Source organism: Dromiciops gliroides, chromosome 4 (assembly GCF_019393635.1).
Source record: "Dromiciops gliroides isolate mDroGli1 chromosome 4, mDroGli1.pri, whole genome shotgun sequence".
Lineage (NCBI taxonomy): Eukaryota > Metazoa > Chordata > Mammalia > Microbiotheria > Microbiotheriidae > Dromiciops > Dromiciops gliroides.
In genome coordinates, this window is record NC_057864.1 from 262,444,133 (window position 1) to 262,459,361 (window position 15,229).

The 15,229-nt window shown below is 40.3% G+C and overlaps 1 protein-coding gene across 4 annotated transcripts in view; it reads right to left on the reverse strand.

The window, feature by feature from the left end:
• Positions 1-1,749: 1,749 nt before the first annotated feature.
• RCAN2 (regulator of calcineurin 2) overlaps positions 1,750-15,229 on the reverse strand; it is a 373,669-nt gene continuing 360,189 nt past the window's right edge. For all 4 annotated transcript variants that reach the window (XM_044001791.1, XM_044001790.1, XM_044001793.1 and 1 more), the window contains one exon: positions 1,750-4,550. In XM_044001791.1, the coding sequence (XP_043857726.1) occupies positions 4,387-4,550 (164 nt within the window). In that variant the 3' untranslated portion in view covers positions 1,750-4,386. The remainder of the gene's footprint in view (positions 4,551-15,229) is intronic.

Sequence of the window (15,229 nt, forward strand, 5' to 3'; positions counted from 1 at the left end):
ACAAAACTGGGGTTGAGTTCATGTGGATGTTGCCCATTGAGACCCTTTGATTCTATTCTTGGATCACCATAATTTCTTGACTCCATCAGGAGCCTATTATTAATCCTGTAATCAGAAGTCTATTATATTAATTCATTAATTTCTGGGGAAACAAAAATAAATGCAACTTTTGGTTGCATTCAACAAATTAGTAGTGTATATACGTTGTCAGATTTTACTGTTGCTTTGTGAAGGTGCACTTGTTCCAAAAGCAGTCCTGTACATTTTTAACCTGTTTATTGTGCACTCTAAGACCATGAGTCAATTGTCACATTCCTCCTTTGGACAGGAAGGTAATGATTTTGTATCTGTCTTGGGGGTGATGAGCCTAGTGTTTTAACGTCATTCAGGTTTTTTTGGACAATTTTTAGACCCACTACTGTTCATTTTATTATGCCAGAAGTATATATTGGCATTACAAGGATGTTGATTGTTTTACATGTGTTCTTTGCATTTCTTTGACTTCTGGGTGAGAGTTAGTCTCTTAACATACATAGATTCAACTTTCTTCTTCTCAAGTCCTAAGCATGTCTTATCTGAAAGAAGGCCAAACATTTCTCTTCACTGCTTTCATCTACTGGGTCATTTTGACCTCTAAATTAAAGCTCAAAGACATCAGTCTCTATTCTTCCTTGTGCACATCAGAAATTTTACAGTTATCAAGTCCAAATGACATTTTGTTTCATTGGACAAAATCTCCACGAGGTGTGGAGGAATGAACATCAAGGGATTAATATATTTTTATATACATCTCACTCTGATTTGAAAACCTTACTCATTTCTATTAAAATTATAATGATGGCTTTAAGAATAGGAAGAATGATAGTGAGTTTAAGCTGGTATATTTAGATAATAATTATTATTACTGATATTATAGGTATATATGATTTGGTTTTAATCAAACCTTCATATTACAGGCATAAAACAATGTAAGATTCTTTAAACTTTAAATCTATCTATCTATCTATCTATCTATCTATCTATCTATCTACCTACCTATATCTGTATACACACACTGGTTTGTGTGTGTGTGTGTGTGTGTGTGTGTGTGTGTGTGTATTGCAGGAGAAATAATGCAAAGCACGAATCTGGGTCCCTGCTGTTCAACACACTAGTCATTCCTATTGAAGTCAACATGAATGGTAAGGTGTACTTTTAAAAAATATATGGGAAGTCAAGTGATATTTAGTAGTTTCTTTAAAAAAAACCCACACTATTTCCCATGTCAGATAATACCCTATTCAACACCAAAGACACACGTGTCAATATATTAAGACTAGAGAGATAAGATGACTCAAAGCACAACTTCACACTGGGGATGCCTGCATCTCAAATTTATGACTGATATTTGGCCACTGAGTTACAAGTACATTCAACTGGTTTTACAAAGTCATTATTACACAGAGAAAAATTGGAGTGATAGAACTTTTGGAGTTCGGGGGAATTTCAGGGCTCATCTCATAGGATAACAGGATTTGGAAGTGAAAGGGATTTTAGATGATCCCCTCATCTTACCATTGAGAAAACTGGGCCTCAGAGAAGTGAGGTCACCGGGCTTGTGTGAGGACTAGAATCTATGTCTTCTGATTTGTCTTATTTGCTAGATCATGTCACCTCCTTGATTAGTAACCCATTTGGAAAATCACCAAACGAGACAGTTTAGCCTCGACATTTGCCTCCCAAATGCCCAAAGCAAGTAAACCACTTGGACAAAGAATCATTCACCAGATTTATTTGAAGTCTAAGCTCTCTGAGTTATACACGTGCACAAATGATTCACTCGGTGGGAACCTCTCACTTTTTTTTTTTACACTCTTCAAACTGAAAATAGTGCTAAAGAGGTTTGCATAATGCATGTCCATGGAAATGCTGAGGCAGTTCTGACTTTCACAGTGCTAGGAGGTACCATTGACTCTTTCTGATTTTCTTATTCACCTATATAAGCAACCTCTCTTTTTTCAATATAAATCTTGCCCAGGGAAAGATGTACTCATCTTGGGGGACAAGTTATCACTGGGACTGGGCAAGACTTTGTTATCTGTTCTAACTACCTAGTGAGATCAGATCTGCTATGTTGAGCTTGGATTCTATGAAAGTGTTGCATTCTGTTGTAGTTGGTCTGAAACATATGATAGGGCCGGGGAGCTAACTGGAAAACAGAAGCCCCATATTCCCTCATACAAATTTCTTTTGAGCCTGTATTTTGGTTAATAAGTAAGAACGGAAAGCAAGTTCTTTAAGGTTAGGGCTGACTTCCACTTTGTCATTGTTTTCCCAGCACCTAGCCCAGTGGGTGACACATAGTAGGTGCTTTAAAAAATACTCGTTGATTGGTTGGCAAGTAGCCTATAAATCAGATTGAGGGACTTCACCGTTGAGTGGATCACAATATTTGGACAGGGTCAATATTATTACTTTAATGGAAAGGGTTGGAGAAAAGTTCCACTAGAGGGCAATACTCCTTCACTGTTAAATCTCTTTAATCTCTAGTGAAAGCAACCTCTGCAGCAAGTGAAAGCCAGAACATTTACTCAAATACAACTATCTATTTCTGGTTTTCTTTCCTTACAAGAGCCATCTTTTTTCCCCTTTTTGGAACCTCAGTATTTTATAAGCCCCTTCTCCAGTTTGTCAGAGCTGGAGAAACTCTAACAAGCTCCCAACCCCCCCTCCCCCCAGTTTCCCCTCTGCAGTACAGTATACTGTATTGCTATGTTCACAGTAAAAAGGACTTCTAATTTCTGAATGAACATTCTATGTGACTTCAGTCTCTGATGAAACTGAGCTATACACCCTAGTCATAAACCATGAAATCCCTTCAGTCATTTGGCTGTATTATATTGTTTTGTTCTGCGGCTCGGGCAATGAAAATATATATTTTTCCCACTCCATCATAACTGGCATCACACATCTAAATTAACTCATTAATGGACATTAGTAGATGACCTAGGCCGGGAACATACAGCAGAGAAGGTAATGGTTCTATAGGTGTGTATTCTGTAATGCACTTTGGGATAGAGAAATAGAAAATCACAAACTAAAACAAATGTCTTGTATGTACAGCGTGTGGGCATTGAAGGAGTAGGATAAATTTCCATTAATCTCTTTCTCATTTTAGTTTCCTCAGCTGCTGTTTCTCCCATTCCTCAAACCATCTTCAAACGAAGCTAACATTAACTTTTCCAAAATGGATTTCAAGAACAAAGATGTTCCATTTTTCTTTATATGCCATTGAAGTAATCTTTGTGCCCCTTCAATACTCAGTATTATCCAGAAGATACTGTAATATTACCGTAACAGCTGTAATATTCTATGAATGCGTTAACAGCAATGCATGAGTTATGTCTCCAGGCAGGTGATGGCTGAACACAATCACCAAATTGAAAAAAAAAGTTCCTGATTTCAAAAGCACAGCTGAAACATTTGTACAAATATACACAAAAAGAAAGGAAAGGGGGGAAAACCCAACAACAAATAGTTCCAACACCAGAAAGCCATAATAGCAAACAGCTTCTGCTAAAGTCAGTCTCTGTCACCCTGGACATGCCTCCTAGGTGGGATGTGGTAGCTAGCATGTGGAAGCAATATCCAAAACACATCAAGAAACATCTTTGGGTGCTAGACTTGGTTTTCCCCTCCAGAAATGTTAACAGTGTTAAGGAAATGTTTTATTCCAAACAGTGAGTACATCAGAAAACAAAATAAGACCTGTCTAGGTAGACAAACCTAACGAAGTTCCCCTCTGCTAGACATGGGGAATTTCATGGGTTACCACAAATGGGTTACCATTACCTCAAATGATGAAAACAAGTGCTGGTGACCATGCATATCATGTGGATGTTGGGTGCAGAGACTGGGTGAGAGACAATGAATGGAATCTCATGCAATCAAAATTCAAGTTTACATATGGTCCTATTATTGTGGCCAGGAAAGAAAACGCATACACCTTGGCATGGGGACTGAGAAAGCCAAAGCACCCCCTCCCCCCAAAGGGTGACATTCATTATTGACATCTCTGGTTTAGGTTGGCTTTTGAGTACATAGCTCTGAGATGTAATAGTGGCTTAAGAACAAAATGCTATTTATTTTAGGCCCTCCTAAAAGATGCATGAGGGGTTAGTGGTGAATGACAGGATTCAGGAAACAGATCCCCTTTTCCTAGCCCTTATGTTGAGAGGCTTCAATATAAGGAAGGTGGGGGGCGGGGTCCCAGTGAACTAAATGTCCAGGGATTTGAAGGCAACCAATTCCTTTAAACATAACTGACCTAATAAAAATAAGCCAACAAGAAAGGAAAGCGTGTGAAAGAGAAGAAGTGATCATATTGTCTGAGGCGTGGAGGGAAGCTCAGTTAGACACTGGGGGTGGTGGCAGGCCAGGACGCCGGGTTTGAATGATTTTTGGCTTTGGGGAATTCTTTGGATCTTCTTCTTCCTCGATGTCACTGTCGCACACATGCACCACAACGCTTGGGGTGGACTCTGTTCCTGCATGAAGTTCATACTTCTCCCCTGAAAAGCAAGATAAATGGAAGGAATTGAAAAAAAATCAGACCATTTTGGTCCACTAGTTGTGGAAGCTGAGCACCATTGTTTTTCTGGTCATCCAGACTGACAACCTCTGAACCATCCCTGACTTTTCACTCTCACCCTACATATCTTATTGTGTATTCATTTGAAAGACACTGGTTTTGCCACTTACTTCTCCAGCTCATTTTACAGATGAGGCAACTGAGGCAAACAGGATGAAGTAACTTGTTCAGGGTCACACAGTCTAAGGCCAGATTTGAACTCAGGAAGATGAGTCTTCCTGACTCTAGGTCCAGTACCCTATCCACTGTGCCACCTAGCTGTCCCATCTCATATATCTAGTCTGTTTACCAGTCTCCCCATTTCTACCTTCATAACATCTCTCCTCCTCTCCAATCACATGGCCACCTCATCATCTCTACCTGGAGTACCTCAGTAGCCTTCTAATAAATCTCTCTGCCTCCACTCAGTTTTCTCCTTTCTTTCTTCCTTCCTTCCTTTCTTCCTTTCTTCCTTCCTTCCTTTCTTCCTTCCTTCCTTCCTTCCTTCCTTCCTTCCTTCCTTCCTTCCTTCCTTCCTTCCTTCCTTCCTTTCTTTCTTTCTTTCTTTCTTTCTTTCTTTCTTTCTTTCTTTCTTTCTTTCTGTTGGACTTTTGTATGTTTGGGGGTGGGTAATGAGGATTAAGTCACTTGCCCAGGGTCACACAGCTAGTGTCAAGTTTCTGAGGTCGGATTTGAACTCAGGTCCTCCCGACTCCAGGGCTGGTACTTTATCCACTTTTCTCCTTTCTTAAATACGGGGTTCAGAATAGATGGCTTCTAACATTCCTTCCAGCACTGAATATGTGACCATATGTGAGGAATGGCACAGTGGCCACATGGCTCGATTTGGTGGTAGAAAGGGGAATCTGGGTTGTGAGATGCCATGGACCTTCACCAATCTTTTAGATTCTAATTCCCATTTATTATTAAAGAACAGTAGATTACTCAGCTACCAATTAATCAGTGGTTAAGATGAATGAAATCCAGCACTACTATTCTTCCTTCAGGAATTTAAGAGACTGCTTTAAGTGAGAGGGAGCTGGGAAAGGGAAACTATTTGCAAGTGATTAGAAGGTGCAATTTACCCTTAGGATGTGTTTTTAGGTTTTGCTTGGTTAGCTGGAGTTCTAGGGAAGAAAAAGCTCATTGCAATAGCCCTAATTCACTATTCGCTCATTCATCTTTCTAGAAGGTTGAAGTTGCCAATACATTGTTGAAAGGACAGTTATGTATAACCACACTTATGAGCAGTAGAAAAGAAACAGATGATAAGGATTTATGAATGTTAATAGGTATTTGGGGTCTTTTATTTCTTGACATTCTGCTGCATGTGATGTCTTTACTGAGATGCTTCTGGTGGTTGCAACATACAGTAAAGCACTTTTCTTTCTTTCCTTTTTTTTAGGGGGGGGGGTGAGGCAGTTGGGGTTAAGTGACTTGCCCAGGGTCACACAGCTAGTCAAGTGTCTGAGGTTGGATTTGAATTCAGGGCCTCCTGAATCCAGGGCTGGTGCTTTATCCACTGTGCCACCTAGCTGCCCCCTGCACTTTTCTTAATATAAAAATGGTCAGGGCTTTAATTTCTCCATGACAGCAACTAGGACCTGACTTCAGAACCTTTAGGCATAATGTAGCTTTATATATTTAATGGTCCATGGGGTTGGTTTTTTTAAAGTTTTCTTTGATCATAGGTAGGTAAGTCTGAGTAATGCAGCAATTAAGTAACAAGTATTAGTGAAGGAGTGAATGTGGACTGGGTCCTATTCAGATTTGATTTTAGGTAAGGAAGAATGGTATAGGAGAAAGTATGAATCTGGAGTCAATATCACTGAGTTCAAATCCTAGCAAGACACCATCTTTCTGAGACTCAGTTTTCTCCTTTGAAAAATGTGAGTTTTAGACTAGATAAGATTATCTCTTAAATTCTCTCCCAGCTTTAAGTCTAATTATTCTTTAATTAAACTCTTTGCTTTAGCCAGGGCAAACAAACTAGGTTCCACTGAGTGAAACCTCTGTCATCAGAGTGGAAATTATTCTGAAGAAAAAAAAAGAAAGAAAGAAAAAACTGCTGTAGATGGAGGGGGTGGGGGGAGTCTATATATAGTCAATGGTCTTGCTTTCCTTCGCTGAATGAGATTGTGTGTGAGGGGATATATACTATGGGGAGAAGTAAAGGCGACGGCAGCACAGTTTGTCTGCTGCAGGGCCGAAAGCAACGTTCACATCAAGCTAATGAAGTCGGATTTCTTGGTACTAAGGATATTTTATTGCCGTGATCCCATTAACTTTGACATTTCACTGTTCTATTTTTGGAAATTTTCCTACTATCAAAAAGCAGCAAAGCATCACAGCTGCTGAGAGGCTACAAAGTAAAAAGAGAAATAACTTTGGTCTTCCCGGATTGAATTTTTTTTCTTTTTTGGCCTATTTCCTCTCCAGGCTTCAGCTAATTTCTCAGCCGTGGGAGCTGACGTCAATGTTGCCAACCAGCAGTGGGAACCAATTGGTCACTGTCAGTGGCAAGTTCTTCTTGCCACTATGTCCTTGCACTTACAGAGAAGGGGAATTTCCAATACAGCTAAGGACAGAAAAACCACACCTGCTTCTTCTCTCTTAAAGGACAATGACACCAGTTTAAATGCCTTTCTTTGTCTTACTCTAAACAATTTTCCTAGTAGCCTTCCCCTTTAAAATGTAGGATACCATTATTAAAGGTATGTTATTTTGGTTGAATAATATGAGGTTTTGTTGTTGTTGACACAGATGCAAAGAACAAGGTATCCAACTCTTTCCCCTCTGAAATCTTCCCCCAAGAGAAAAAATCTAATCTCTATCCTCTGGATTCAATGTAATTTTTTAGACGCAAGATTTAAAGCCAGAAAGAACCTAAGAGGGCATTTAGTACAACAAACCAAGAATTACAGTTTTGCAATTGTACCCAGCACGTAGCACAGTGCTTGTCATGTGGTAGTGACTTAAAAATCTTCACTGATTGGGGCAGCTAGGTGGCACAGTGAAAGTCAAATCCTCACCCTCTTGATTTCTTTGGTCCTCTCTGAGGATGAAGGATGAACAACAACAACAGCATCAACAACAACTGAAAAGTTGTCATCCAGTCTCTGGAGACCTCTGATGATGGAAACCTACTCTCCCTAAGGGACTATTCTTTTGGGTAATTCTGATTGTTAGTTTTCCCCACAATAGGATCTAAATTTGATTTCCCCCCAATTTCCACCCATTGTTTCTGGTTATGCCCTCCACAGTCTAATAGAACAAATCTAATCCCTCTTCTAAATGTCCCTTCCCTCAGTCTTTTCTTCTTCAGTTTTAACACCCCTCATTTCTTTCAACTGCTCCTTATACAACTGAAGAGTAATGGGGAAACTAATTTCCAAAAAAAAGAAAGTGACTTGCCCAAGGTCACACAAGGTAATAAGCCTCAGTCTGCATTTGAACCCAGCTCTCCAGTATCCAAATCTGGTGCTTGTTGCACGCTACTCCACAGGGGGAATTGGTTAAGGGTGGAAATATCTTTAAAGTGATGGCCCAGGATTCTTGCCCCCTTTTCTTCCGGGGTAACCAGGGTTGGGAAAAGGCTGGTGTGGAAATATTTATTCTTCTAGGCATCCATGAAGGAACTTCAATGAGAGTTCTAATGGTACCCTCCAAAGCATTAGGAAAGTGTGTGGTTGCACCAACAGCCTGCGTCCAGCTGAAAACCAGCCTACCTTGGAAAGACATTATTTTAGTAATAATCTTCTGCCTCTAATAACCTTCATCTCCAGCCAACTGTGTCATTGCACAATGGTAGTTTTATCTCTGTTTTATCAATTTAATTAATCACCAGAAGGCAAAATCAGCAGGGTTCTGACCTTTCAAGGGGTGGTAAGGGGGAGGATTTTAAATTCTGTGTGCCACCACAGAGATGATAAATCACACTACTGGATTCATAGGATCACAGATGTAGAGCAAGAAAGGACCTCAGAGGCCATTTTGTTCAACTCTTCCATTTTACAGAGGAAACTGAAGCCCAGGAAGGGGAAGTGATTTGCTTAAGGTGGCACAGGTAGTAAGTGGCAATGTGAACTCAAGTTCAATATACCCCAGTGTCTTTTCCTAATGTACCAAGAATAAGAAAGTGACTCTTGGAGAAAATGCTTAACTACATCTAAAGGTAGGGGTAATGATGAAGAGGATAGAGAAAACTAAGGCTCACTAAGTGCCCTATCAATACAATGGTATAGGTATTGTCCTTACCTTCCAATTGTTTGCAATGGGGGAACACATACTTAATGGAAAGAGGTACTATATTTACCATATTCTTTCCTCACCTACACTTCCATTTTGCACCCTTTCCTAGCCTCAGATACTCAGAACCCTGCCTGGGAGCAGACGGTTGCTACATCATGCAGGGAATACCCTCTTTCCTTGCTTTCACTCCCAGAAACTTAGAACTCATTTGGACTGCTTGACTTCTCACACCACTTGGGCAGTGCTTTCTCCTGAATTCTTCAGCAATTTCAATCTGCCACTTTCCCCCCTTAACGTTGCATCATATCTCTTGCTTTGTTTGGGTGGTTTCCCTGGGTACTGGATCTCAAAGCTCATTCAGCCTCCTCCCACCCTGGGTGGTCTCTGCCCCAAGTGACTTCTGGGAGGAACAGAACTGGCCTCAGCTGGATGCTAGGCTCTTTCCCTCAGGCTTGATGGAGGGACAAACAGCCACACATATATGTCCTGTCCCAGTTCCTTCTGTCCCTCAGTTCTCTGGCTAAGCTTTGTTGAAATATGGAGCGAATGCCATGATGTTGTTTCAGTCTGAGCCTTTTAGTTTTCTTGCCACCAGGAGGTGGGGAGGTTAGAGTTCAGTTTTGTTAGAAGCTCAAGATAGGCTTGTGCATCCCTATTGCTTGAGGGAGAAGGGCAAAGTGGGGAATGTAACTGGAAAATATTTAACAAAACAAATAAAAATACAATAAAATATAGATAATATTAGTATATGTGTGTTTTTCAAAATCAATAGGGCACCCATAGGGATCCTTATGGATGGTTTAGTGACTTCTGTTTTAACTTGAGTTTGGCATTACTGTCCTAGACCACTGAAAATTCTTTATCTCTTGCATCTAATTCCTGTTTTGGAGATGTTTGGGATGTCATGAGGATTAGATTCTGGTCCTCCATCTTGTTGTTTCTGTGACCCAGACACATCATTTGAATGATATAGGAGTCAACAATTCTATTCTTCCAGTGAGATGGAGGACCACCTGACACTTCCATCTGCCTTGCCACTGCATTATATGGTGTTCTAGGCCTTTCCATCAGGCCATGCCATTGAACCCTTAGGACTCTGGGAAGGCCTACCCCAAAGCTGAAATTTCTTTTATGTGTTTGAGTATTAGTATTAATTACTTTGAACTTTTTGATACAGGGACTGTTTCTTTTTTTCTATTCATATCCCTATGACATGGCATGGTGTTTGGTACATAGTAAGCATTTAATAAATGTTTTCTGATCCATCCATTATTAACATCTCTATCCTAATTCATGGTTCAAAACCCAATTGGAAATATATGTCAGAATTTATATCTTTGGAAAATTGCCTTTTAGTGACCATTAGAAATAGGATAACGACTACATAGACTCATTGGATTAACTCAGATTAAAATTTCATTCTTTTGTTCTATCTCATGGATCAAAATTTCTTTAGGTTTATTTCATTTGCTAATCTAAAAAAACCCAATGTGTTAACGGTCATGGATAGTAGCATAGATTTGAATTCTTAACACGGCAGTAGAATAGGAGCTCTTTGGGGTGGGGGTGGAAACGTTCATTTTGCCTTTGGGAAGTGTCTTGTAGTCTAGGACCACAGAACTAGTTGATATCAGAACAAGAATGTGAAACCAGAGACTTTGAATTCAAACTCAGTATTCTTCCCACTACCCAAGGCAAAATTGGCATAGGCAGAGTTATCAGAGAAGGCTTCAAGAAGGAGGTGATATTGGAGTTAGGTCCTCAAGGGTGGGATGAAATCCCATTGGCAAAAGAAGGAATTCCAAGTGACCAAATGTCTAGAGGAAGGAAGCAAGGTCTGAGTGGAGGGCACAGAGGTGATTTTCACCTCACACATATTTATTTTCAGAATTCATATAGCCTATTTTCTGCATCAAAAATCAACATGTATAGAGATAAGACATGTGCCTGTAAGTAAAAGACACAAGGTAGCATGTTAGTAAGTTAAAAATTGTTTTTCTGGGGGGCATCTAGGTAGCACAGTGGATAGAGCACCAGTCCTGGATTCAGGAGGACCTGAGTTCAAATCCAGCCTCAGATACTTAACACTTACTAGCTGTATGACCCTGGGCAAGTCACTTAACCCCAATTGCCTCACCCCCCAAAAAAATGTTTTTTTGAAATTTATTCCCTATTATAGGCCATTGGCACTGGCAAAACAATTTTAAGGGCCATATTCCATTAGATTATAAGCTCCCCCCCCAAAAAATATTGTAAGATCCCTAAGGGCAGGAGCTGCATTTTATTTTCATCATTGTATTCCTAGACCCTAGCACAGTTTCTTGAGCATAGTGGAGATAGAACAGGGATGAAACTTGTTATTTCCCTGGTTTAGGCAACACCTATGTGAGAAAATTACTTCTACAAAGACAGGTAAGTCCTCTCCTTGTAATTTATAGTATTAGAAAGCTGCCAAAAGTTAAGTGACTTGCCCAAGGTCACACAACTAATATGTATCAGAGGCAAGACTTGAACCCAGGACATCCTGGCTTTAAGGCTATATCTCTAACACTGGCTTTTTGCATATAATGGGCTCCCATCAATCATTTTCTTAACTTGAATTTGTTATTTTAGTGAAGTAAATGAATGGTTAAGATACCATTCTTTATAGGAGAGGTGTCAAACATAAGTTCACAGTATATAGCCTAAGCCAAATTAAAATGAATTGGGAAAATACATAACAAAATAAAAATACAATAGAAGAAATATAATGTTCATATGTGGTTTTCCAAGTCAAGATGAGTTTGAAAAGACTACTCTACAGCGTCAGTATGGAGGAGGTCAGGGAAGGTGTCATATAGAAAATGGCCCTTGAACAAAATGATGACAGGCCATGAAAGGATTCTTAGTTGGCGTCACGGAAGGCAAAATCAGCATTATCCCAATGTGCTTTTTTCTTGTATCTGGAGAATAAAAAGGATATTTTGCCATTATAATCAGAAAATAGCTAAAAAAGATATTATTGGGTTTTATTATTATTTTTTGTTTTGTTTTTGCAGGGCAATGAGGGTTAAGTGACTTGCCCAGGGCCACACAGCTTGTAAGTGTCAAGCGTCTGAGGCCAGACATGAACTCAGGTCCTCCTGAATCCAGGGCCAGTGCCTTATCCACTATGCCACCTAGCTGCCTGAAAAAGCTATTATTGAACCACATTTTGTTGTATTCTTGGTAACAGAGTAGATTGAATGCCAGAGCTGAAATTAGGAAGACGTCTTTCTGAGTTCAAATCCTGTCTCAGATACTTAATAGCTGTGTAACCCATGGCAAGTCACTTCACCCTGTTTGCCTCAGTTTCCTCATTTGTAAAATGAACTGGAGCAGAAAATGGCAAGCCACTCCAGTATCGTTGCCAAGAAAATACCAACTGGGGTCATGAAGAGTCAGGCATGACTGGAATGACTGACCAGTTGTCACCATATTGTCTTAAACTGTTCTCTAAATGCTGTACCTGTGTGTCTTCTCAGCCCCTTAAACTGCAATTTTCTTTTTTTGTTTTTTTTTGGTGAGGCAATTGGAGTTAAATGACTTGCCTAGGGTCACACAGCTAGTAAGTGTAAAGTGTCTGAGGCCAGATTTGAACTCAGATCTTCCTGAATCTAAGGTCAGTGCTCTATCCACTGTGCCACCTAGCTATCCCTAAACTGAAATTTTCTTGAAGGGAAGGAAGATAGCTTACGAACTATTAAAGCTGGCAAATGCTTTGATCTTGAGCAGATTTGTCAAACACGTATCCCAAGGCAACATGCAGCCCTCAAGATTCCCCAATGTGTCTTGAGACAAAAAAAGATGTCATTGGAAAATACTTAATGCAGGGGATCCTTAAGTACAGTTTAGTAGCCCTGTTTACATTTGAGTTTAACACCACTGATCTAGAGGAATTTTGGCCTACTGGTCTCAAAGACAAGAAGACCTGGTTAGGGGCAGCTTGGTGGCACAGTGGATAAAGCACTGGCTCTGGATTCAGGAGTACCTGAGTTCAAATCTGGCCTCACACACTTGACACTTACTAGCTGTGTGACCCTGGGCAAGTCACTTAACCCCCATTGCCTCGCAAAAAAAAAAAAAAAAAAAGACCTGGGTTTAATTACTACCTCAGATATTTTACTAGCAGTGTGACCAAAATAAGTCACTTACTCTTTCTTTTCCTCATGTGTAAAATGGGGTTGATAACAAATCAAGTCAACAAGCATTAAATAAGTACCTACTCTGTGCCAGGCTAGGTGCAGATATAATGATGCCTATATAATTTAGGGGTAATAATATCTAGAGACACCACTTCATTAACAATACCAAGAACACCAATCATGGCAATACAACTTCTTGTGGTAGTCAAGATAGCCAGTGGATTTCCTTTCCATTTTCCTCTTCTTTGACATAGAATCCTGTCTATTGTTATGGCTTAATCTGTTTCAATGGGTCCCTGACCTCATTCATTAGGGCATCTCCTCCATCGGTGCAGATGGCAATGCCTACAATTCCCCCTGGGTGCCATTCTTTTTTTTTTTTTTTTTTTTTTTTTGTGGGACAATGAGGGTTAAGTGACTTGCTCGGGGTCACACAGCTAGTAAGTGTCAAATGTCTGAGGCCAGATTTGAACTCAGGTCCTCCTGCATTCAGGGGTGGTGCTTTATCCACTGTGCCACCTAGCTGCCCCCTGCCTCAGGTGCCATTCTTGTTTGCTCTCCCATTGATCCTTACCTCCAGAGAAGATCTACCTAATACCCTGGAGGTCTTCTTCCAGATCTCTTTACATCTTTGGATATCTGTGCAGCTGCATTCAGGCTGCTTATAACTTATTTTTTGCTCTTTCTGTGTGACCAGGCCACTTATCATGCATTTTCTGGATAAAATATGTAAAGGAATTTGAAAACCTTAAAGTTCTGTACAGATGAGGATGAGGATGGTGATGGTGGTTAGTATGTGATGTAGTGGATAGAGAGCTGCCCTAAGAGCAAAGGAGACTTAGGTCCAGGCCCCAACACTGACCCATCCTGGCTGTGTGACCCTCTGACCCTTAAGCTCTTGGTGCTCTAGGTCACTGCTAGCAAAATATAATAGAAACAGGGTCACTAAACTGTATGTAAAGATCCCTGAAAGTGTCTTATTGACTTAGAAAATCATGTATTAGCATTATCTGTGTCCTATATTAAAATTCATCTTGTTAAATATTTCCTATTATTATTATTATTATTTTGCAGGTCAATGAGGGTCAAGTGACTTGCCCAGGGTCACACAGCTAATGTCTATGGTTGGATTTGAACTCAGGTCCTTCTGAATTCAGGGCCAGTGCTTTATCCACTGCACCACCTAGCCGCCCCTCCCAATTATATTTTAATTTGATTCAGGCCACATTTGGGACTGTTATTCATTTGAAACCTCTGCTTTAGATAGCTCTGAGCTGACCTGCATTGGGAGGAGTTTGCTCACCAGAAAGTTCTCTACAGCAGCGAAATCACATGTACAGTTCTTCCTCCTCCTCCTATTCCTCCTCCTCATTCTCATCTTCCTCCTTTTCCTCCTCCTCTTTTCCTCCCTTTCATTCTCCTTCTCCTCTCCTCCTCTTTTTCCTCCTCCTCCCCTTCCTCCTCCCCCTCCTCCTTCTGCTCCTCCTCCTCCTCCTCCCTATTAATAGCCACTTCTAGAAAGATCCTAGCTGGAAACATGCGACAGTCTCCCAACCCTCAGAATACATGCATCTCTCCATTGTTTTTTTGTGTCACTTGTCACTTTAGTTCTTCCGAAATTGGGGTGTTCTAAAGTTTGCAAATTTATGATATTAAAAAGAAGGGGGTATGTGTATGTGTGTGTCTGCCGCTTGAGATGGTTAAAAGCCCTGCCCAATTTCCCAGATGTAATTTGGACAGCAAGCTTCTCTTTTCCAATTCTGGGCCTGGTGCATCATCTGCCCACAGTGCTTTTCCTAGATATATGTACTCATGTACTAACTCAATGTACTAGCTCAACAAATAATGAAAATTAACAACTTAGATGAACGTGCCGTAAGCTGAGTCCATTTAAACCTCTCCAAGAGCCTTAGGCTTCCAGGTCCTTTACAGTTTCCTGTGGTCCCTCCTCAACCAATCCTAAATTCTCATTTCATGTGCCAGAGAAACATTATGGGTTTAGGGGAAAACAGGTCTGTTCTGTTTGAGTTTAAATTAATTTCTGGTGGTTGTTTATCATTTCTTCTTCTGTATAAATGTTCCCAACCACAGAGAATGAGAACAAACTGGTTAAAAACTGGACCAGCTTAAGTAGGCTAGGTCTTAAGAAACTTGTCCTGAGCATCCTGTAATATCTAGCTCTGGGATGCTGGGTACTAAGCAGGGA